The sequence below is a fragment of the Lottia gigantea genome (genome assembly GCF_000327385.1).
Source record: "Lottia gigantea unplaced genomic scaffold LOTGIsca_49, whole genome shotgun sequence".
In the NCBI taxonomy this organism is placed as follows: domain Eukaryota; kingdom Metazoa; phylum Mollusca; class Gastropoda; family Lottiidae; genus Lottia; species Lottia gigantea.
This window is the reverse complement of record NW_008709687.1, coordinates 17,384-41,046: the sequence shown is the minus strand read 5'-3', so window position 1 is coordinate 41,046 and position 23,663 is coordinate 17,384. Positions and strand designations below refer to the sequence as shown.

At 35.6% G+C, this 23,663-nt stretch overlaps 3 protein-coding genes across 3 annotated transcripts; 2 read left to right on the top strand and 1 right to left on the bottom strand.

Annotated features, from left to right (window-relative positions):
* Window positions 1-1,093: 1,093 nt before the first annotated feature.
* Window positions 1,094-2,895, top strand: LOTGIDRAFT_125348 (hypothetical protein; the record flags this gene model as incomplete). Its single annotated transcript, XM_009061522.1, has 5 exons — window positions 1,094-1,164; window positions 1,412-1,589; window positions 1,765-2,004; window positions 2,250-2,331; window positions 2,468-2,895. The coding sequence occupies 5 exons, from the start codon at window positions 1,094-1,096 to the stop codon at window positions 2,893-2,895; spliced, it is 999 nt and encodes a 332-aa protein (XP_009059770.1).
* A 747-nt stretch (window positions 2,896-3,642) lies between these two features.
* LOTGIDRAFT_218790 (hypothetical protein) lies at window positions 3,643-6,166 on the bottom strand. The gene is made up of 5 exons (XM_009061521.1): window positions 5,815-6,166; window positions 5,386-5,538; window positions 4,997-5,078; window positions 4,508-4,692; window positions 3,643-4,318 (listed from the first exon to the last, which is right to left on the bottom strand). The coding sequence occupies exons 1-5, from the start codon at window positions 5,815-5,817 to the stop codon at window positions 4,229-4,231; spliced, it is 513 nt and encodes a 170-aa protein (XP_009059769.1). The 5' UTR covers window positions 5,818-6,166; the 3' UTR covers window positions 3,643-4,228.
* A 1,595-nt stretch (window positions 6,167-7,761) lies between these two features.
* On the top strand, window positions 7,762-23,462 carry LOTGIDRAFT_125131 (hypothetical protein; the record flags this gene model as incomplete). Its single annotated transcript, XM_009061520.1, has 6 exons — window positions 7,762-7,917; window positions 8,189-8,335; window positions 8,744-8,872; window positions 21,959-22,099; window positions 22,716-22,808; window positions 23,121-23,462. Coding segments are annotated over 6 exons (1,008 nt in total), but the record flags the coding sequence as incomplete, so codon positions are not given.
* Between the last annotated feature and the right edge of the window lie 201 nt (window positions 23,463-23,663).

Here is a 23,663-nt window from a genome sequence, read left to right as displayed (position 1 = left end):
CTTCTATTGTTCTAATGTTATAACACTCGTTTAATGTTCAGCAAGGACATTTAAAGATTATACTCGTTTAATGGTTTAACTTTAATGGGACACTTTCGTCATCCGTTGACCAATCGAACCTCAGTCTCAGAAATGGGTATTGTTTAGCCCAGATTGAAAAGTAATAGTGTTCACAGCTTACCTTCGAACAATGAGCATTCAAATCAATGTATGTTCAGATTTTATAAGTTAAAATGGCGACTCGCCTTTTCTTGATACTTCGCTTATACATATATAGAAAAAAAAAGTGAAGTTTCAAGTTCGAAATATATTCCAAATGATTGTTATTTTCGTGTAGTTCTGAAGACTATTTACAAAGACGTATAATCAAGGCCAGAATCAGCCCTTTTAAAAGGCTAAAATATTTCAACAATGCCTTCAAATCACATGTAAAGGTTGCGAATGTAGTTGAAAGACATTTGTCGAATTAGAGATTCAAAATGACTGTAAACTACGCTCGTGTGTGTTATTTCCTTGAAAGAACCATACGTAGTTTCGTATGATCACATAAGCTGCGTTTACACTGTCATAAAAATTGGCCCGCTTGAATTAGGTGACCCCTGCTCGGTTCGGACTCTAATTTCATGTTAAGGTGAATACCGGCGTCGTAAGCCATCGCAAACACAATATATTCTATTACGACATAACATGTCATAGACCATTGCCTCCTTGGGTAAGTGGGCTCGGCTCGCTCGGTCCAGTGGCGCATTTACACTGCACTGATATATAGCCGTACCGTACTCGGTCCGGACCAAGACCACCTCTTCTTGCGGGACTCGGCCCACTTGAAACAAGCACAATGCTCAACCTGTTTACACTGCCACTTTTTCTTTACGCGGCTTTACAGGAATCTTTATCAAGCACAAAACAACACTAATGATAGAAAACAAAGCCACATTAGTAACATACATTAGTATTAGTTAGGCTATATTAATAATGATATAAAGATCTAATGATATTTAATGATAAGAAATGATTATCTTGATACAGCTTCGTCATATCTCATCTCTCTCTCGTCATCACGTGAATTTAACCTCTCTCTACCTCACTCGTTATGATACTTCTGTATATTCTTTTCGTTTTCTCCCTCGGGATATCTGGTGAACAGTGGCCGGTACCTTATAAGTAAGTATTCACCAGCTGAAAGAGCTCATTTTTCATATTCATAAGTAAGTACAGTTTATAGAGATACCATTGTCGAGGATGGGGTGGCAATATTTCATATCTAGAATGGTAAGACATTTGGGTGAAGGGGAAAGGCCGAGCCATGCAGCCTCAATTCTAAGGAGGGACGTCACCCCACCGTAGAAACTGCATCCAATTAGCTTATTCTGATGAAGAAATGTTTTAAGCAAATTATATTCAATTTCAGACGATATGAAAGCCGACCACCAGCCAATCCATTCTGCAGGGCAGGTGTCATCGCCTTCTGTCCCACAGGCCGGGCCGCCAATACCATGCCGAAATTTGACCCCTCCGATCGGGTTGAGGTGTATGCCCTGAAGGCACCGGTTTGGGAGTTTAAGTTTGGGGATCTTCTGGCTAAATTTGTAAGTATGATATGGTATGGTTTTAACGGACCCAGGGTTGACAGGATCCAACAAATTTGGATCTCAAACTCAACGAATGCCAATTCGAGATGTCGACCACAAAATTCTCTAGCTGATCCTGCTCGGGTATCTATGGGAACCTCATTCTCTTGATTTATACTAAATTTTATTTCAGAATATAATGCATGATGCTATAGGGTTTAACAATTTGAACACCGGTAAGAATTATACCATGGAATGGTACGAGCTGTTTCAGCTGTTTAACTGTACCTTTGCTCACATTCTGTCCAATGATACATTGAAATGGTGCAATCAAGGAGCAGCTTGTATTTACGATGGAATCGACGATATTCATTGGTCTCAGAACGGTACCTTGGTGAAAGTGGCAGAAATCACAGGTGGGAAATTTAACACTGTGTTCTCTTGTTAATTGTAACCTTGGTCGGTGCTTCTACAGTAGCTTCGTTAACACCCAATACTAGGCTATATCCATCTCCACAATTTCAAAGTATACGACCTAGGCTAGAAGTCCATTGCTATAAGTAAAAGTGCCACTCTGCTATCGAGTTGTCAACTCGGCATATCTGAGAATCCACATATTTGTATTATAGGATTTTAAGGGTTTGGTACCACTTCGATCCATATTTTTCAGGTGCTCAGTTCAATGAATTTGGAAATTGGTCGGAATGGGACAACAATACAGGTATCTACTACGAAACATGGACAGTAGCCGAATCCCCTGGTAAGTACAGAATCTAGATTTGGATGAAATTTAAGAAAGCAGTATTCCATTGAAATTTCAATGTATCGTACTCGCTTTACAAAGCTCCCCCCAAAAAAAACCTGTCAAATATTAATCCATTCCTTTTGTCTTTCAGGTGGTGAAGTATGGTTCGAACCCAACGATTGTGCCAGTTTTGTGTTGCGAGCCTTTCAGAAAATGGCGGATCTGGGTGCTGTATTTGATACTAATGTTCATCTGAACTATACAAAAATAACACTGTACAGTGAGACACCGGTATATCTGGGACCAGCCTCCATTTTATTCGGTCCAGGGGCAAACCAAACTTTAAAATCCGACATCTTAGCATTTTATAGTAATTTTCAATCTCACCAAGACGTCGGCCATCTTGTTGAGAGTCTACTTGCAGTATATCAGGAAGTGGTAGAGGCTGGACGATTTTATTTTTTCTATAATTTTGAATATTGGTTTTTACCCATGAAAACACCCTATGTGAGGCTGTCGTACGATGAAATAGGACTACCCAGTAAAAAGAGGCACCCCTCTTTTCAAATTGAACCTTAATAAATAAATAGAAACTCTTACGGTATGGAAATAAACGAAGTGGATAGCGACATCAAGAAATATCTTCAGACGTCAGCGATCACCAGTTGCGTTCGAATAACAAAACTAGTCATAGGTTTCGAACGCAAGTCTCATGCAACTGAGTTGTGACTCACAGTGAGTTGCGTTCGGTACTCATGGCCACTTTTATTAGGTGCTACCACAATCGCTATGGTGTTGGGGCACCTTGTCCATAAATATAATGCATCTTACTGAGGTTTATCTAAACTGCTGTCCGAGCTTGCTATAGTACTGGATGTAGGTTTGTCTAGATTCCGATTCCCAAACTGGGGTGTGGGATTGCAGTGCCAGAGATATGGCGTAGGAGAAAAATATATTTGTTGAAAGAGCACCTGAAAGCATCACAAGATTGCTCCAGGGTGTGAATGATGAAAAGGTTGGATCTACTGATCAAGATTGTTACTCCCTGCTTTGGGCGACATACGTTAAAAGTAGACACCAGGTTTGAAGGGTATGATATAGGTTTATCTACCTCGCCACCTTGCATCCCTGTAGGGTAGGGAATAAGTTTATCTAGATTGCCACCTTGCATAGCTGTAGCGTAGGGTATAGGTTTATCTAGATTGCCACCTTGCATCCCTGTAGGGTAGGGAATAGGTTAATCTAGATTGTTACACAGGCTTGCTTTGAGTCATAGGGTTTGCAAGCGGACACCACACTCTTCTGGATCCTGTTAAAGATGGAAATAATACTTGTCTGATAGATTTAATATGTAAAAGGATGACTCAGACACAAACATACAAATATATCAATAATAATAATTGAAATCATATATACAAAGAGGAAAAGAAGTCATACGACATGACCATGTGACATAATGCTGACCAATGAAAAGGTGCTGCTTAAGTTCAAAAATTAATATTGACCAATCAAATGATGCAAGACTTGAATTAATAACTCCTTCGTGTTTAAATTTCATTAAGCCAATCAAAAATTGTTTAATTCTGAATTTGTCAATTAGAAAATGTTTTAATTTGAATTGGCCAATCAAAAATGTTTTAATTTGAATCGACCAATCAAACAATGTTACAATTCAATGTACCAAGAAGACAATGTTCAAAATTTGACCAATCGGAATGTGTTCGATAAGATGTACCAACAATATATATTCAAAAATTGGCCAATTAGAGTGTGTTCGGTACAAACAAGGCAATGTTTAAAATTTGAACTGGCCAATCTGGATGTTGAGAATATGAACTGAGCCAATCAGAATGTGTTAAAACAATGAATGAGCCAATCAGAATATGTTAAAACATGAATGCACCAATGAAAATTAATATAAACTTGTTTTCTTCATGATTCTGAGGAATTCTTCTTGATTTATTTCTCCGTCTCCATCTCGGTCTGCTTCGTCTATCATCTCCTACAAAAAAAAAAAATACATAATAAAGGGACAGTCTAACTTTAATAGTAGGTGCAGAAAGTTGAGAGCATGTTAAAGATCCTTCAACAGTTCAAATATATCATTTTCCTGATAAAGTTTCCAGAACAATCAATCAATTTAACAGACTAAATGAGACAATAGGTTTGCTGGTATGTTTTCCGTAGTTACCTGTAATTCTTCATCTGTGAGATTCTCTCCTAGTTCCTTGGCAACTCGTTTTAAATTTTTGAAAGAGATTTTTCCAGTTTCGTCATCATCAAATAATCTAAAAGCTTTCAGTATTTCTTCCTTAGCATCTTTTTCACTCATCTTTTGGGTCATTATTGTCAAAAAATCATTAAAATCAATTGTACCTGAAATTATCATAAAAAAAATGCTTCAACATAATTTTTTGGTATAGCTATGTTGAACCAATGGTGGTAATAGGTTCTAATCTTGGCTGGTGTGTGAAAGACTAGTGACCTTGAATCAGGGCATTCTCGCTATTTCAGTCAGCCTATCTACAAATATGGATATTCCAGGAAAGATAAATGCTAAAAGGTTCGGCCAAGACTGGATTAACATTCTTATAAGTAATAAGCAAAGTAAGTTTGGTTTCTTTCTATCTTGTGATGTAAACTTAAGATGATACTAGGTTTAAAATAAGTAAATTTTTACCGTGTCCATCTTTGTCAATCTCAGCAATCATTTTTTTGATTTCTTCTTTTTTTGGTTCAAAACCCAGAGCTCTCATAGCCACCTACAAAAAAAAAATCCAATCACAATACAATGACATTAATATAAGGGAATTTGGACTGGAATCTGGTTGGACTCGAAAAGGAGGGACATATTGGCCCAATTTTTTGCCTCATAAATTACAAAAACAGAAGAAATATTTGGCTTGTACCAGAATAGATTAAAGCAAAACAAAATTTAAAGGACTTGATATGTTAGCTTCTTAGTCCATGCTATTCGATAGACTATGTTCTCATCACCTTTTAACACTGGCATGTCAAAAAAATATCCCCCCCTCTCCCCTCCTAAACTCATACAAAACTGTGACCCACCTTTAACTCTTTAGCATCAATAGTTCCAGACCCATCAGCATCAAATAAATCAAACGCCTCTCGTATTTCCTGTTTCTGTTCTTCCGTTAACTCTGGTTTAGGACCAGTCTTTTTCCTTCCACCCCCTGATAGAGTTGTCTTCTTGAAAGTTGCCTGAAGAAACCACAACACACATGAGATATCTAGTGTAAAAGATAAATGAAACAAATATGGTTTGACCCTACTGCATAGGGCTTCTAATTAGTTCTAAGTTCTGGTGAACATAAGCCCATTGTTTTGATCATAATTTGTCATTTAGATGACTGTGCCATTACTAATTTCATTTCAATTCCGAGTTGACATCCAGGTACTTGGTAAACACAGTCACCACAACCACAGTTCATTTGAATTTCAAGCACAGACTTGTTTTCTTAGCCAAATCTTACTCACCATTTCTAATTCTAGTGCCTCAAAACGACATTAGAAGATCAGATAAGCAGAGGTCAAACTCTTAATTTGAAAATTACGACAAATTTATTCTGCTCATAATTACATTTCCTGTTACTATAATTTATTCAGAAAGTGACCGTGCTCCCACGCAAATGACATAAATTTATCCTCTTTTGTTGACATCGGGAAATTTGATCACCGTCGCCAAAGCGAAACATATCACCCAAAATCTACACAATTTCAATAATATGCTGTCAAAATCGATCCAAAGATTCTTGTGAAAGAGTGAAATCGAATATTAACTTTAAAATTGAGCAAATAAACTCCTAAAAATCCGTAAATTTGTCAGTTTTGATCTTACCATTTTGTGTTTTGTTGATCTTCGAGACGAAGTGAGCGCTTTCCGGTCTGCCCCGGATGTTGATGTTATAAATACGGATTATTTAACGGATTGTGGCGAGTCTCGTCTTGTTTTTCTTAAAGTGACGGGATTAGATTTGATTTGACGAATTGAATAAATAAGTTAATTAATTCGATTTAATTAAACAATAAACGGATTAAGAGATTATTTATTTCTTAAATGCTCTGTTGGATAACCATGATTTAATTTACTAATATTAGGCTAAAAGATATAGCCTAGTTGTCTAAATATTTTGTGAAAGAAATGGAGCTATGTAGCATTTGCCCGGGAGAATGGTTTTCATAATAGCTTGATGACTATCCCTTTACCATTTTCTTTTGGTAGGATAGCATCTTGGAATCCAGTCTAGTTTGCATGCAATTGTAGACGTTACTTTTCCCATTCATTTATATATTCAAAGCTTTGCTCGATAGCTAATGCTAGGTATTTCATTTCAAAACAAATATCAGTGCAATGGCATGGTCTGATTTTCGGACAGTGGGAAAACACGATATGTCACAAATCTTATAGATAGCTTGTGTGGGGGTAAATCTACGTTACGTTTACTCTTTCCACCATAGCATAGACAACCTTCAATTAAGCCTGCCTTTTTGAAATTTTGCAAATGGTCAAAGATCGATGTTTACTCAATTTTACATGATTTTGTAATTTCAGCTCAATGGAAATTTTCCTCTAGTGATCTAGATGATCATCGAATTTAAAATTCAAATTTTGTCATTGATCTGCATAATAAAATCATTAAAGTGTTATCAATAAATACGAATCAATCCGTAAAAATATGACCACCTGATTTACAGCTGTGTTTTGATTGGTTGATGAAATCAGGTGATAGTTAAAATGGCGGCCTCCATGGTGAGTTGGAATTTCTTCGTCTTCTTTGCATTTAGTATTAATTTCTCGATTTTATCTGCATAGCAAGTTCCTTCTTTTCTTTTGTCGTGTACTTTTTGAAGACTTTTTCCCAGTTTCACTGTTGTCATCATAAACCCGACATAATTTAGATCTATCATAGGCTTGACTCAAACGTTTAATTTAGCAGACGACGCATCGTTACACATCTGATACAATTTTATGAGTCAACTAAAATAATTTTATTGCTTATTGTCGCAGTTATCCACACGATAACGATTATTGTACATGTCAAGAAATAGGCCTAACAAGGTGTGCTTCTCGGTCTATTTTATTTGTTCCACAAAGCCTCAGAAGTCGTAATTTGACTGATGAATGCGTATGTCGTTTGGATGCCAATGATCCAATTACCAAATGATATTAGACAGTTGACAAACTAAAATACCATGTAGGCCTACATACATGAAGTACTTTATGATAAGGTGCTCAGTTGCCAAACCATATAAACATTCTTAGCTACATGCCATGGTCTCTGAGAGAGTGATGCCGATTTGAAAATCCCAAATACCAAAAAATCTGCATAATAAGATGCCGAGTTTACAAACTAATTCTCAGAATAACAAAAGGTAATCGTTTCTAGATGTAGGCCTATACTTTTAATATATTTTCAGAAAAAAGAACGATGTTTAGTGATAGGCGGTTGCGGATTTTTAGGTCGACATTTGTTGGAGAAATTACTAGAGAGAGGATACGAGGTCCAGGCTTTTGATGTGAGAAAATCATTCGATGACGACAGAATTAAAGTCTTTGTTGGTGATTTGTGTAAAAAGGAGGTAATATATAAGTACGATCATCAGAATTTTTACGGGAGGCAGGGATGGAGTCAATTCCCGCCCGGGTTTAAATCGTTGTCCTGCTTTGCTCAAAAATGTATCCTCTTTTTTTTGTCATTAGACCATTTAAATTAAAGTAGAGAAGTCCGTTTCTTACTGGCAAATTTTAGGAATTATTACCATTGATAAAAGGTATTCATTGCATTGTATTTTGTTATAGTTATGCCAATGGAAGATGTAAAACTCCCCTTTTCTGTCTATTAACTTTTAGGAACTGTTACCAGCGTTACAAGATGTAGATATCGTATTTCACTGTGCCACCCCGGCTCCCCTCAGTAATAATAAAGCTTTGTTTTATAAAGTAAACTATGAGGGCACCAAGACTATTATTCTGGCTTGTAAAGAGATGAAAATTAAGGTAGGTTTTCACCTTATTATTGTCCTGAATCTTTGGTCTTCAACTTTTTAGGTAGCCTATCCTTGACGGTACTTGTACCACGAGCACGGAGGGGTCTTAAATGCGTTGTCGATATGCACATGAATTGCCAAAATAATCAGGCGTCGGGGTCGTTGGTTACGAGTTCTAGCGACCTTTATCTTTTTTTGAAGAAAGAATTATATTTGCATATATCTTCTACGATTAGACTCTTTACCTTGTGACCTAGGCCAGTGCTTTCATGAGACTATAATTATGTTCTCATCTGACACGAAATCATTTATTCAAAGTAAACGTAATAGAAGGACAGGATAATCTATTTCATTTTATACGCGTAATAAGTTACAGAACAGCAAGACTTAAACCTCCTTTATATTTCATGAATTGTAGAAGTTTGTATTAACGAGCAGTGCTAGCGTGGTGTATGAAGGGAAAGATATATTAAATGGGAAAGAAGATCTACCCTACGCTAAAAATCCCATTGACTATTATACAGAGACTAAGATATTACAGGAAAAGGTTTGTTTTCTTACTTTCTTACACCCTTTTCATCCTTTACATCCTCTAGGTAGGCAGATGCCAAGTAAACGCCCGCTTCTAGTTAAAGTGATAATGCAGACTAATTCCGCGAAGTCTTATTACAACTTTTAATAGTTATTTCACTAGAGCTTATCTTATGCTGAAGAAACCTTTCAGATATACAATCCTCATCAGGACAGCTTGTTTTGGAAATGGAGATTATCTTTCCAATGAAAGACTAAATGATATTTAATTGACTAACAGCTCATCGCATTCTGTTGACACTTGTTTTGGATACACAATCCTAATCGGGAAATGTTAAATGTTTTGTTAATTTCTGAACTTGTACTTTTGGTTTTGACCAAAGCATGTGCCCTGTAGCAGCTTGGATCTTTTTATCTGCTGACCAGATAACTTTTTAGAATGAAATTACGACTTCTGGTTCGCTTACAATTCAATAAAATCGCATCGACGGAAATGACTTAAGCCAGGCATTTATATCATCAAAGAAGATACTATCGAGGACATGACGTCATTTTTACTTTTTATTAGCCCATTAAGTGGAATATTTGGTGAATAGATCCCTTATCAAGAATCGAGAGTCTAAAGGTGCGGGCAGACGAACGGTCTTGGTTGGCGATTTTTGTCGCTGACTCGAATCTTGAGTAAAATCTCGCTTTTACGACAAGATTATCAAATTTCCGATAGTTTTATTGTGTGCAAGACAGAGCGTCGTCATCCAATCATGCAGATTCATTTCGCTTTTAATTGCATGTTCCGTACGTGATTATCGACAAGTTGGAAAACAACCGACTGGAGATTCACATACCCGTACCGGTCGGTGAAACTCTTCACAAGACTTTAATAGGCTACAAAAATCGCCTACCAAGACTGTTCGTGTGCCCGCACTATAAGAAAGTATGATTTCTGTATATTAAAGATGACCCTCCCTATCGGGTCATCATAATCTATATTATATATAAAATAAATACCACTATAGTTAAACAAACAATCTCTTGGGGGTGCTTTATCTCAGTTTGACTTCTGTCTCGGTGATTGGGTTGAGGCTCAACCAGGATGTCCGTGAGGTTAAAGATTTATGACCAAGAAGACCAGCCAAGTAAACTCTGCTTTTGCATGTTGTTGTTGAGAGTCGTCCAGGCCCAATATCGATACTAATCTTTGAGTAAAATTATTGTTTTGCCTTATATTATATTTGGTTAACGCCCTATCAGGTAAATTCCGAAAACAATGACCGTGGAGCTGAAAAAAAAAACAACTTTGAGTATTGAATATCCGAAAATTGATCCGATTTATTAGTGACCCTTAGTCATTCGATAATCTTCGACAGTTTCCGTAAAGCTGTGCAGAGAGCTAGCAGAACTTTCACGGTTCTTTGCAGTCTGTCGAATTATATCCATTTATGTCGATCGCGGTGGATCCGATGAAACACGTTTTGAATCGTCAGTCAGCCCGATCCTACAAATTATCCACTTAAAATACCTTAATAATTAGCTTCGTACAAGACTTAAAACATGCATTGCACTTTATATTGTACTCCCTTCCCCGAAACCTAATTATCATACCTCTATAGACAACCATCTATATAAAACCATAGATCGAGACTTTACAAATATCATGTTAATGATTGATAGTTCGGAAATGTTAGATGTCGGCATGATTAGTAAACACGAACTAAAATAAAAGCATGAAGGAAAATTTTAACCGTAGACTTTCTTTGTGGCGCGGAGTCACTTACAATTTGTTTTCGGGATTTCCTTTCGATGCCCGTGTAACTAAGTACTGAAAAAACAATCCGTTTCCGGGTTATTCAAATTTTCAAAGAAGCATTGTACAGCTTATAGTCTTTTCAACATGTCTCATTACATATTGTTAACGTGGTTACACTTTAGTAGATAAAACCCGTTTAAGGTACGATGAGAATGAATATTCTCACTGTCACGTGATTTTCAAACGAATCAATCAGCACGTTTGCACATAGTTGTTTTATGTTTTGTTTTGTAAATATGAACACAAAAGAAACATCTGAATGATTGTAACTACGGGTAATGGCTCTCGTTGATTGATTGATTGAAATTCTCCACCGGTTGAAATTCGCCCCCTCATTCGTGTGCAATAACTCTTGAGTAAAATACCATAGAATCTTGTTCTATTAATCAATAAAATTAATTAGACAAAAAGTGTTGGACTCTAAAAGTCTTTTTAGATTTTAGCTATTACGTAGAAATTTAAAATCTTTTGCCATTAAGATATAGATGTTATTGGCCCTTGAAAGGAATTTAAAAACTTATCAGGTTAAACAGGTAAAGAGTTGAACGTTACGTCTAGATCGCCTTAATTAGGTCCCTTGTAAATATCTTACTTGTAATAATACATTAAAATAACTCCCTTGCTAAACAGGTGTCTAAACACTCTGATTTAGATCTGTAAAGGTAACCGTTTTTAATGGTCATTAAGGTATACTGTGGTGTAAAAATTCATTCTGTTTCATCCAACAGGATATTAAACTCAACTTATTTCATTAGCTCAGTGGTGTGTGAACTTTGATTTCATTCGATTAGCCAAAATGAGGCGTGGAACTCCATTTCATTTCATTGGTCCATGAAAGTACAGATAGTAGTAGGATAGAAAACTATATTTCATTTCATTAGTCCAATAAGATACAGATAAATGTGATATAAAACTCTATTTCATTTCATTAGTCCAATAAGATACAGAACAGTAGGATATAAAACTCTATTTCATTTCATTAGTCCAGTAGGTTACAGAACAGTAGGATATAAAACTCTATTTCATTTCATTAGTTCAATAAGATATAGAACAGTAGGATATAAAACTCTATTTCATTTCATTAGTCCAATAAGATACAGAACAGTAGGATATAAAACTACATTTCATTTCATTAGTCTAATAAGATATAGAACAGTAGGATATAAAACTCTATTTCATTTCATTAGTTCAATAAGATATAGAACAGTAGGATATAAAGCTATATTTCATTTCATTAGTCCAATAAGATACAGAACAGTAGGATATAAAACTACATTTCATTTCATTAGTCTAATAAGATATAGAACAGTAGGATATAAAACTCTATTTCATTTCATTAGTCCAGTAGGTTACAGAACAGTAGGATATAAAGCTATATTTCATTTCATTAGTCCAGTAGGTTAGAGAAAACCTTTACTTAAAACTTCGTTTGATTTCATTAGCCCTATAGGGTACAGAACAGCTGCGAAATAAAACTTTTTTTTAATTTTTTTTAAATTTTTTTAATATAATAATATTTATTAATAAATCTGATTATATTGATAATAATTTAAATAATTTGAAAGTTGGAAACCAAACTATGTTTTTAATATCATCGTTTTAAAAATTATAGTTTTCATTTCATTTCTGTATTGTTGTGCAACCTAGTCATTTCGGATTGACAATGCCAATTTGATTAGGCCTACCACACACACAAGGACAAGGGCAATAAAATCGAAACGTTGTATATACCACGTGCCTTCGGGAAAACAAACATTCTCCAATCATATACATATACATTTTCAAATAAAAAAATAAAATAGATATAACAAAAAATTTTTCTACGATTTTTTCTATCATTGATCTTCTTTGTTAAAGTCTTCTAAATATTTTCACTACAAACTGGATGTTGTCTGTTTATTCTGAAAAGTACTACGGATCGCTAAAACTGAACCCTATCAGTCTATAGTGACAACTGCGCCATCCGTTTGACCAATTGTACCTTAGTCTCAGAAACGGAAATTTTTCAGCTAAGCTTATCAGTAATAGTGTTCACTGCTCACCATCGAAATTTGAGCTTTCAAACCCATGTGTGTCCAGAATTATCCGCGTTAGAAAGTTAAAAAGACGACTCGCCTTTTCCTGAGACTCTGTCATATATAGAATAGACATGCGTATAGAAATAGAGGAATTCCTAGTTAGTGATATTTTTGAGGGCATTTAGCGATTTTTGTACATTTCTAGTACTTACGAAGACTTTGTACATATACTCAAGACCCAAATAAAAAATGGCGAGCCTGTCCCTTTGAATATTTGTTGAAATATGTCAAAACATCTTGTAAAAAGTAAATTGAACACCCCCTTTTCTCTCGTTAGCTGCCTGACTAATAAAACAAATTTTTCTTATATATTAAAATACATAAATCTCCATGAAAATTAATAAATAAATTTATTTGGACAAGTCAAACTGAACTGAGTGCAAGGTGACCAGCCCTTTTCTACTTACCAAACGACAGTTTTCTCCTCCTTTATTAAAGAGTTACTACCTATTAGAATGGACATAAAATTTAAAGTCTCTAACTTTGACAATAAGAGTATATGTTATTCATCAGTTTGACTTACCAGGTGCAATCTCTATATAACACGATCTATCCATTAAAGTAATTATTGAAAAACGCTTCTAAGCATGTATCAAAATTACTTGGTTTACTGGGTTATTACTTAGTTTTATAGATTTATTGGATTATAGAGGGATTCTGTTGAACATAGACTCATTTAGCCAAGTTTAAAAATTGAAATTTTTAGTCATCTTAAGAGGTAGTGTAACTTTAAAGGATATATTTTATTTTAAGTAATCTTACAGTATTCCTAGCTCAAAGGCTAGATTGAAATAAGGAACCAGGACTCATTTGGCCAAGTTTGAAAAAATAGGTAGTATACCTTTAACCCCTGGGTGCAGTTTTACAGATATAACTACAACCAAAATGTGTTTGTAGAGTGAACTATTAGAATAAGTCAATACGGAAGACTTGGGATTAATATTTATCGTCTTTTTGTGATAATTTCCATTGTTGAAATATTCCATATTTCACATAGGAGACAGATTACATTATATTGTGTATTTCTTGGTTGTACAAATATATTAAAATAACTACAAGTAATCATTCTGTATTACCACAACTCTTTGTCAATAAAACTCTACCCACCCTTCCCACCAGCGACGGTGGGTTAGGCCCCTTTGTCTCGCTCTTTACCCATAGAAACCTTATCCAGCGTCGGCGAGATGTGCTCTTCTGTCTCGCTCTTTACCCATAGAAACCTTATCCAACGTCGGCGAGATGTGCTCTTCTGTCTCGCTCTTTACCCATAGAAACCTTATCCAGCGTCGGTGAATTATGCCCCACTGTCTCGGTCTTAATCAATAGAAACCTCATCCAATCTTCGCACCAGCGAAATCAGTTGTAACCCTCTGTCTAGGTCTTTCATGACGTCATTTACGAGTATATCAAACTCCAGGAGTTCTAGATTTCGACCAAATTAAGGTTTTGATTCAACAAATTTGCATGGTGAACTGTAGCAGTAATCATAGCAGAATGCCGACAAGACCTTCTTGTGATCAAAAGGGAAAGCAAACCAACCACTCAAAGCTGTCAATTTAAATTGAATTGACAGAAAAAAGGGGTTGGATTTTGAAAGAAAGATAAAGTATATTAATCTAGAAAGGATTTATATACTTCAGTTAGATATGTTATTCACTCCTTTATTATTTATAATCGGTGTGTTGTATACCATTTCTCATTCCGATACTTGAAGCAGTAACATCAACGAAACGACGGTGGACAGAACACAGGCGGAGGAACGAGTAAGTCTACAGCGGATAGGCACAAGACCACGGGGAAGTAACATAAAGAAACTGCATCAAGCTATAACACAATAAAGAAACAACTACACCAGGATTTTGATTCGAAACAAGAGATATTTAGAGGATCAAGAGAACTTAATCAAAGAGAAAAATACCACCAAGATTTCAACCGAGAAAGTCATATTAAGAAAGATCGCCAAGATTTCTACGAATCCGGGATACAATCGATTGTACCAAAACTGAAATATCTCCGGACATAAGCTGCTTTCTTTCAGTGAATCAGAAACTACAAAAAAATATTTTATGTATGATTTTGGAATTGAAAGGAGTGCTAACTATTTTGTTATTTTTCAAAAAAGAGTTGAACTGTTTATGAAATTCCAAGTGAATCGAATTTTTTTTTTAACAGAAACCAACAAAAAACAAGAATAAAGTCAACTCGAACATTATTTTCGACAAGAAACATTTTCGTAAACTTTTGTTAAAAATGGCAACCGTATTTCAAATTGTTGTGTTTATTACCATGTTAGGACTTTGTGTGGGAGAGGACTGTCCGGCGGAATGTACTTGTAAAGACTCCAGAGTGACGTGTGATGACCCAGGTATGAAAGAAATCCCGGATGACATCCCCACGTACACAGAGACTCTCGTTATCATGGGGCGACCCACAAAATCTTTTTCAATTTCCAAACTTCAGAGATACAAATTGAAGAAACTGACAGCTCTGACGGAGTTGCATCTTGTTTACTGCGGTTTGAAAGACGTAAACGCAGACGCTTTTCTGGACCTGAAACAGTTAAAGCTTTTAGATCTACGGTCCAATAAAATAACGAAGATATATCAAGAATCGTTTAAAGGACTGGATAATCTAGAGCTGATCAATTTAAGCGGGAATGAAGACATCGATCTCCAAACAGGATCCTTTAGCAACCTCCGGAGTCTACGAGATCTTTATCTGTCTGATTTGAATCTCCGGTCCCTTCACAGCAGTTCTTTTAACGGTCTTAATAGTTTACAGCACTTAGACCTCTCCGGAAACAATCTGCGCCGTTTAGGCAAGGATATATTTGAGCCTCTTAAATCATTAGCTTCCTTGGACATCAGCGGTAACCGTTTCAAAGGACTGAACAAGGAGTTGGGAAGAACATTGTCCAAGTTACAATCGTTGACTCTCGGAAACAACCCCTGGCAATGCAACTGTGATATCACGTGGTTTAAAACTCTACCAATCAAATTCATCTACGATTCCACCGCTTTCAGTGCTGATCGGGTTGTCGTCTGCAACGGTCCCAGCAGACTTCAGTACAAGACTCTTAAAGATATACCAGACGATCAATTGACCTGCATTAAACCCACTATAAAAGATTGTAAGGATTTGAAAAGAGATGTCGGAACAGCGGCTACGATTACATGTGACATCAATGGAGATCCATTTCCAGACATCACCTTGAACGTTCCGGACAAATCAACCATTGAATCCATCGACGACCTTGACGAAACAAAATTTGAATTTTCTGAAAATGGAACGCTGTTGATCAAATCTGTGAAGATGTCCTATAATGGGACTTGGAAGGCGGAAGTTCAAAATTCCCGTGGACAAGACGAAACTATTTTCAACTTTTTAGTAGTAAATCCTTTTTCTCCAACTATCAAGTGCGAGGAATTAAATGAAAAAGCCGGATTGGAAGTCGAACTCCTGTGCGTTATTGACGGAAACCCTTTTCCCGATATTGAATGGACTAAACCTGACCACACTGTTATTAAATCCACCAATATGGACACTTCCAAGTTTAAAATTAGGGATGGGGGGAAGTTGGTGCTGAAATCGTTAAAGAAGGCGGAAGAAGGAACATGGACTGTGTTTGCTAAAAATCGTATGGGCAATGAAAGTGATAAATTTTACCTCAAGGTTCTGCCAGCTGGGTTCGCCCCAACCATCAAAAATTGTGGGGATTTGGACGAGACGGCGGGGGAGAAGGGAAGAATACAGTGTGAAATCAAGGGCGATCCGTTTCCCAACATCACTTGGACCTTACCAGACGATTCCGAGGTGTCGTCAGGTCTTCCGTTGCCTGATAATTTTAAAGTGAAGGACGGAATTTTGGAAGTGAAAGCATTAGAGGAGTCGCAAGATGGAAATTGGGAAGTTTTTGTCAAGAACGGATACGGTGAAGATAAGGCTTTCCTGACCGTCACGGTGAAAAAATCGGAGGCTGCCCCCCCGGATTGGATCCTGATCGGAGCTTCTGCTGGTGGTGGATTAGCCTTAATCAGCTTGATAATAATTATAGTTGTCTGCTGTAAGAATAAACAGAATCAAGTCGGCGACGATGATAAAGAATAAAATGGGTTACTAAATCTAGCGACTTGCTTCCTTGTTTAATTCGGAACAAATTAGGGACCTGTTTCCAAAACATATCTCATTGATTTATTGATTAATGAAATAGTCCTCTATATGCTTTTCACATTTACATTGTTATATATGCGGACTTTCTGAAATGATGAATGAAGAACCCATTAATCTTGGTGAAAGTGCCCAGTCTCACGAGCGAGCTACTCCAGACATAGCACAGTATAGTACAGAGACACAGATATATATGACCGCAACAATTTTACCATTTTCTACCTTATTATTCCACTTTTTTATATTGGTTACACGCCAACCAAATAAATGCAGGAAAAACACGGAACATCTAGATGTACATTTTAATGTTTAAAATATCGAATTGATGAAAATTGTGGCTTGGCTAGCCGATTTAAAGTATGTTTCTGGAAACGATTCCCTGATTTGGACGGAATGAACCATGGTAAAATAGGGTAATGATGTATTTTTTTTTTATATAATTCTAATCATTTTATTTTTGATATTTGTCGCTTTTTAACGATTTTGCTATGTTAATTAGAACCTGAAATACTAAGTGTTTAAAATATAGATCTATTTCAAGCGGTCCATGTACCGTGAAAGTTGTATAACTTCCTATACCATTTTACGGCAAAACCAAAAATTACCAAGTGCACTGAGAAAATGAAAATGAAAACTGATTAATTGTAAATATTTTAATATTATCTTAAAAATACCGTCCATGAGTTATTTGAACTGAAAATAAGTATTAGGCAATCTTCTTGTCAATGTTTTTTTTTTAAATTGTGCTTCTTCGAATCATCCCGCTTTTATTAAAATTGCGGTGAATATTACATACTTCCTGAAATTTTTTGTGATATTTTGAAAATGTTTGAGATATTTTTAAAATGTTTTGTGGTATTTTAGAAATTAACAGTTAATAACAAAAATGTTTGTGATATTTTGAAATGTTTGTGTTTGTGATATTTTTAAAATGTTTGTGATTTGTTTGTGATATTTTTAAAGTGTTCGTGTTTGTGATATTTTTAAAATGTTTGTGATTTGTTTGTGATATTTTTAAAATGTTCGTGATATTTTGAAAATGTTCGTGATATTTTAGAAACGTTTTGTGATGTATTAGAATGATTTTTTGAAATTTATGATTTGGTAAAAAATATTGTGATATCTTTAAAATGAATTGCGATATTTTTAAAAAGTATTGTGATGTTTATGAATTACGACTGTGATAAAAAATATATATATATATTGTGATAAAATATGTCTTTAAGATATTGAAATAATGTTGTGATCTGATTTAAAGAATATATATATATATTTTTAATTTTCTGTAATATATTGAAATAGGTTTTTGAAATGATTTTTGAATACTTAAAAATTGTGATACTTTGTAACTTATTTGGGTAACTTATAGTTAGGGCAATGTGCTGGGTGATATATATTTTAGTGATTATGCTTATTGCTAGGTGTTAACCAAATAGTAGCAGATGCGGAGCCAGGTTGACGTCTGAGGAGGGGTTGCTGGGGGCGAAATATCTGAGGTTGCCCACATTTCTAACCTAGTTATGAGTCATGCCCGAAAACTTGCATTCGTGGCTTTTTTTTATTAGCTTTTATTTGTAATATAGCCACTTCAGTTAGAGTCTAACAACAGCCTTCTTGAACGTTTGACAAAGTAACCTTTTGACCTAACCCTGCTCTTTCCAATCAAATTTCTGCCTTCTTCAGCGCTGGCATTTTGAGAGAGAGCGTGAAGGAATTTGATTGGTTAAAGCGGATGTCATCAGATTAGGTCAAAAGGTTATTTTAACGAATGTTAAAGAGGCCAGTATTAAGACCTTAACTAAAGTGACCAAATTAAATATAAAAGCTAATAAAAGAAAAACGGAACGAAAGTTTGGTCTAATTTCGATTCGATTGTGTGTTTATGTTTTGAATATAATCCGAACGTTTGCTCCACTCTAATTTCAATTAATTAATTGCTAAGAAATTATTTATTTTTTAAAATCCTTAAAGTTATTATTTCTTAAAGTTTTACCCAAACCAGCACAATGACACGAACTTGAACTTAGATTAGTCCTCGTTTATTCCCTCTAAAATCTAATCAGTGTTTTTATTTACTGTCATTTCATTGAAGTTAACATTGAAAATTAATGTTTATTGATGCTAAATTTATCCAATTTTTATCGTAATTTCCACTAAGTAAACAGTTAAGATTAAGTAAGTAGTCTTGAGGTATATCTAATAGAAAATTATTAAGTCGATGGTCGTTTAAACCGTCATTTTACTTATCTCTGTGTCTTTCGGTAGACAGATTTGATCATTTGGACTTTAGAGTTAATCATAAGACATAGATTTATAAAATGAAACCTGAATCTAATACTAATTTAACAATAACCTTCATTTGGAATTTATCATGAGTTACAGACAGACATAGGTTTAAAAAATAAAACTTTCTTGATTTTAAGAATAATGAAAAAAGAACCAAAACGTTAAGCCCATCTATAGAAACTATCCCTCATCATCAAATTAGTATTGGCTACATTTTGCTATAATGTACCCACTTATTCATTAAGAATTGCTCAATCACGTGACATTTTGATTGATAGCTAGCGTTAGGTAAGTTAGATTATTAAGTAAAGAAAATGTTACATATCCAATGGAAATTCTCCAAAAAAATCAGTTAGAGTATATTATAAAGTTAACATATCTAATTATCTTGCCCTAGTTAATTTTTAAATGTGTTATATATTGCTTATTGCTGATATAAAAGATCTTATTTCGTTTTTGATGATGTATTTCCATTGCAATAAATATACAAAATAATTAAAAATGATCAGTTTAATTCATTCTGCCTACTTATTGGCCCAACAAACCTTGCCCTACCCGCTCGTGATATACGTAGTGAAATCTACGACTGTCTATACTGGAAGGAAAGTTAGTGGACATCAAGTACCACCCCCCCCCCTCCCCCCCTACCTTCTGTTGATTTACAGTACCATATCCCTTTAAATTAAACAGTACAGTAACCTTAATTTCAATGTTTGGGTATTATGGTTAAGGTGTTTCAGTCCAACGCTGTATCTGACGTCACTGTGGGTATGAGAAGAGATAAGAAAGATAAAACTAAACGACTTTATGTCGATTGGGTGCAGTCATATCAACTACATTTTACTTTAATCTGTGCCTAATAACACAGATATTTATATCTTAATCACCATTAAAAATAACATTTATTTTTCACTATTTGATTTGAACGTAGGTTTTTGGCAGGTTAATGGTCTACCCAGTTAACATGTGTAACGGTTGCTACAGATTTGAACAGTGAAAATACCATTTCAAATTTATTAGCATGTAGAATTTAATCAGTATGATAAAAGGTCATTATAATATATGTGTTTTAAATTATTTGGTAAACAATAACCAACAATATGGGAACATATCTGATGAAAGTAACTGAAACCCAAACCAAACCAAAAATCTAAAAGCTATAACAAGCGATTACGTATTGCTATTAGTATATATATATATTAGTGCCTATAGCCAATAGTGGTTGTAAAGAGGTTTTCGTATTCCTTCACTGCAATAGCCACCTTTGTGGCTTTGTGTATCACGGAAGCTGTAAATGCAGCGATTTGGTTGGATTGTACGTTAAGGAATACGACCAATCAGATCGATAATCGTTAAACAATAAGCAATAATGTTACAGTCTGTCTGTCGTGGGCAGTGATTGGCTGGCATACAATCAACTCAAATCAATGCATTCGGTAATTCGAGAAATATGGTTATTGCAGTCTGGGTATAAGACGAAGTTAGTAATAGCTTGACATTGTGAAGATCCTCTCGGTGGCGTTTCTAGGAAAAATGGCCAAGAAGGCTATGCTTTCACTATGTGGCCGAGACCGTAGAAACAACACTGGATGCTCTCTGACTGATCCACCGAGTTTATATTTATAGTTTAAATGATAAGGACCTAGTTGGAGTTATCAGTATATTCTATATACATTAAAGGATTAACTCTCCTTCACAACTTACTTATTTTATAATTTTACTTTTCTTTTATCTTCCTGACATGACCCTGACTTGACATAAACTTCTCTCGACACAATATTTTTTTCATGGCATGATTTACCATGACTAGCTAGGTTTCCATGCAGCTTTGACACCATCGTATGATGAATGTGGGCGTGGTTTGAAAATGATGCTTTGACACCACATATGTTGTGTTTGACGTTTGTACGAGGCCTCATTAGGACAAAACTAAGCTTTGACACTGCTCTGCTTTTTGCGACGTTTCTAAACTTATGCCAAAAGCTCACCTTTAACAAGCTTTGATACCCCTTTGCCTTTCGCCCTTCTTTGACACTATTGGTCTATCCCATTGATTTTGTCATCAGTGACCGTGTCGGCATGCGGATATAATATATGGCTAGTTAATTTAGATAGGTAGCCTATATATCCATGTATTACCATTTGATTTATTATAATTTTACTGTAAAATTGACGAAGAGCTCTAAGCGTCAAGGGTTACGTATTCATTATATTGGATTATAGCAATTTAATTAAATAATTTTTCTTTTTATACGTCATTATTTAGGAGAAATAGGGGATTAGGGAAGCGTCAAAGGGAGATAATTTAGAGTTTAATTTATTTAATTTCACACTTGGTATTGAATAATGTCAATAAACATAACTTGAGACACTCAAATATCTCGCTTTGTATTCGCCTTTTGAAGTGTGAATACTTTTCACAGTAACTTGGTTACAGCTCCGAGGCGTGTTGCCAGGAACGTGCTGATTTCATGTGCACGGAATGGCCTTAAAACGGCAAGACCTAAACGATTGCCCAATAAAACACTGCAAGCGTGTGCAAGCGTGTTGGAAATAGTAACCACTGCCATATATTCGATTTGTACACTTCATAAGAGGCCAACATTGCAAGTTCTCTCTGTTTTCTGTTTGCTGTGTTCCCCCTTTTTGAATAGGAAGACCCTCTATTCTGTACTTCCGTTAGACTGAAATTTATTTTGGACTTCAACACGAATGCGTTATATTACGTTTCATTCACCCATGCATTGCATTTGTTTATTTTCAGGTTGTTTTGGGGGCAAATGATGATAATTTCCATTCAGTGGCTGTTCGACCTCATGGTATTTTTGGACCACGTGATCCTCACATGATTCCGACGTCAGTAGAAATGGCGCGAAAAGGAAAAACTAAATTTATTATTGGGCAAGTATTTATTATGCGATTTTCTTGACGGGTGAGCTTGGTTTGTCTTCTCTGTTGTTGATAGAGTAGGATGTAAAACTCATTTCATTTCCTTATGGTGGGTGTCGCTTGCGAGGCACGGTGTACTTGTTCTTCCTGATGCCACCTTGTAATTGTCTTTATTAGCATTCTTTATAGAGAGTCGATATCGCTAATAATGTGTATTTGGTAGGCTATTTAGATTTGTCAACTCCACAACCGTCTCCTCAGGGTGGGGTCCGTGGGGGCTGGGCCCCAGCAAGTAAGAATTAAGCCCCAGCAAAACCTTGTTCAGTTCAGGAGAGAGATTGATTCAATTGCAGTATCTTTGTACAAAATCAAAAAGATATAGATTTTGATAGTTTTTGGCAGCTCAAAAATGTCAGAAATTAGTTCTCTGGGCCTACAATTTCAAAACCCGAGCCCCAGTACCAACTCATTCCTGGGGACGGGGCTGCGTCTCCCTTTCAGAGATCTCACATAGCTAAGCTTATAATGTTATTGGGTAGCCTATTTAGGTTTGTCAATTCAGCACCCCGTTCAGAGAGTCTACGTAGCTAATTTTTATTATATCTTTTATTTTTCTTTATAGAAATGGTAAGAATATAGTAGATTTCACCTTTGTAGAGAATGTTGTACATGGTCATATTCTGGCTGCAGAGAGTTTACACCGAGACTCAGTCGTCTGTGGCAAGGTAGATAACTCGATTATACGAAATTGTTTTCTACGTGGTTTAGGAGGTTAGCATACGGTGGAAGGATGTCAAAGCGATTCTATTCTTTAAGGAAAGATGTCACGACCTGTCCTATCCACTGACCGGAAGTCTAAGACATAGATGAGTTTCTGGGCAGTAGCCTAAGTGAGAAAAGAATTTTTACTCAGCGGCCTGTTTTTTGGAAAAGACGAAATTTGGCGCCACGACCCGTGTACATATTTACCTGAATCTAAGACTTAATGTGATCAATTACCTGAGAATAATTATATAACAATTTATTTTCTTTTTCAGGCTTACCATATCACAAACGACGAACCAATCTACTTCTGGACCTTCATGACAAAATTACTGACGTCATTTGGTTACGACGCGCCAAAATACAATTTACCATATTCCTTAGTGTACTTCATCGCCTTGTTGCTCCAGTTCGTCTGCTGGATTCTTAGTCCTTTAGTTGAAATTAAACCGACCTTTACACCAATGAAAGTGGCCCTGGCCGGAACGCACCATTATTACGATTGTAGCCGGGCCAAACGAGATTTAAAATACAAACCGTTAGTCAGTCTGGATGACGCTATAGAACGTGCTGTAAAAAGTTACCCTGAGATGAGGAAAGATGCTAAACCAACTTGATTTTGGTTGATGATGGTGTTAATTTATATAATGTATTTGTTTGTCGTCCGTGCCAAAATAAATTGTTAATCAAACGAGCTTTTAAACTTTATCTATCATTGACATTATAGGCTATGTTTGTAATTCGGTATCTGAGTCTCCGACAGTCAGACGGTTCATTGTGAGACTAGATATTCGTGAATTGTAAAATATGTATATAAG

Excerpts from the sequence above, each read along its gene's own strand:
- LOTGIDRAFT_218790 (XM_009061521.1), bottom strand. Across the intron at positions 5,079-5,385 it reads TTGATGCTAAAGAGTTAAAG|GTGGCTATGAGAGCTCTGGG; the intron begins GTGGGTCACAGT and ends TTTTTTTTGTAG. Across the intron at positions 4,693-4,996 it reads GATTGACAAAGATGGACACG|GTACAATTGATTTTAATGAT; the intron begins GTAAAAATTTAC and ends TGATAATTTCAG.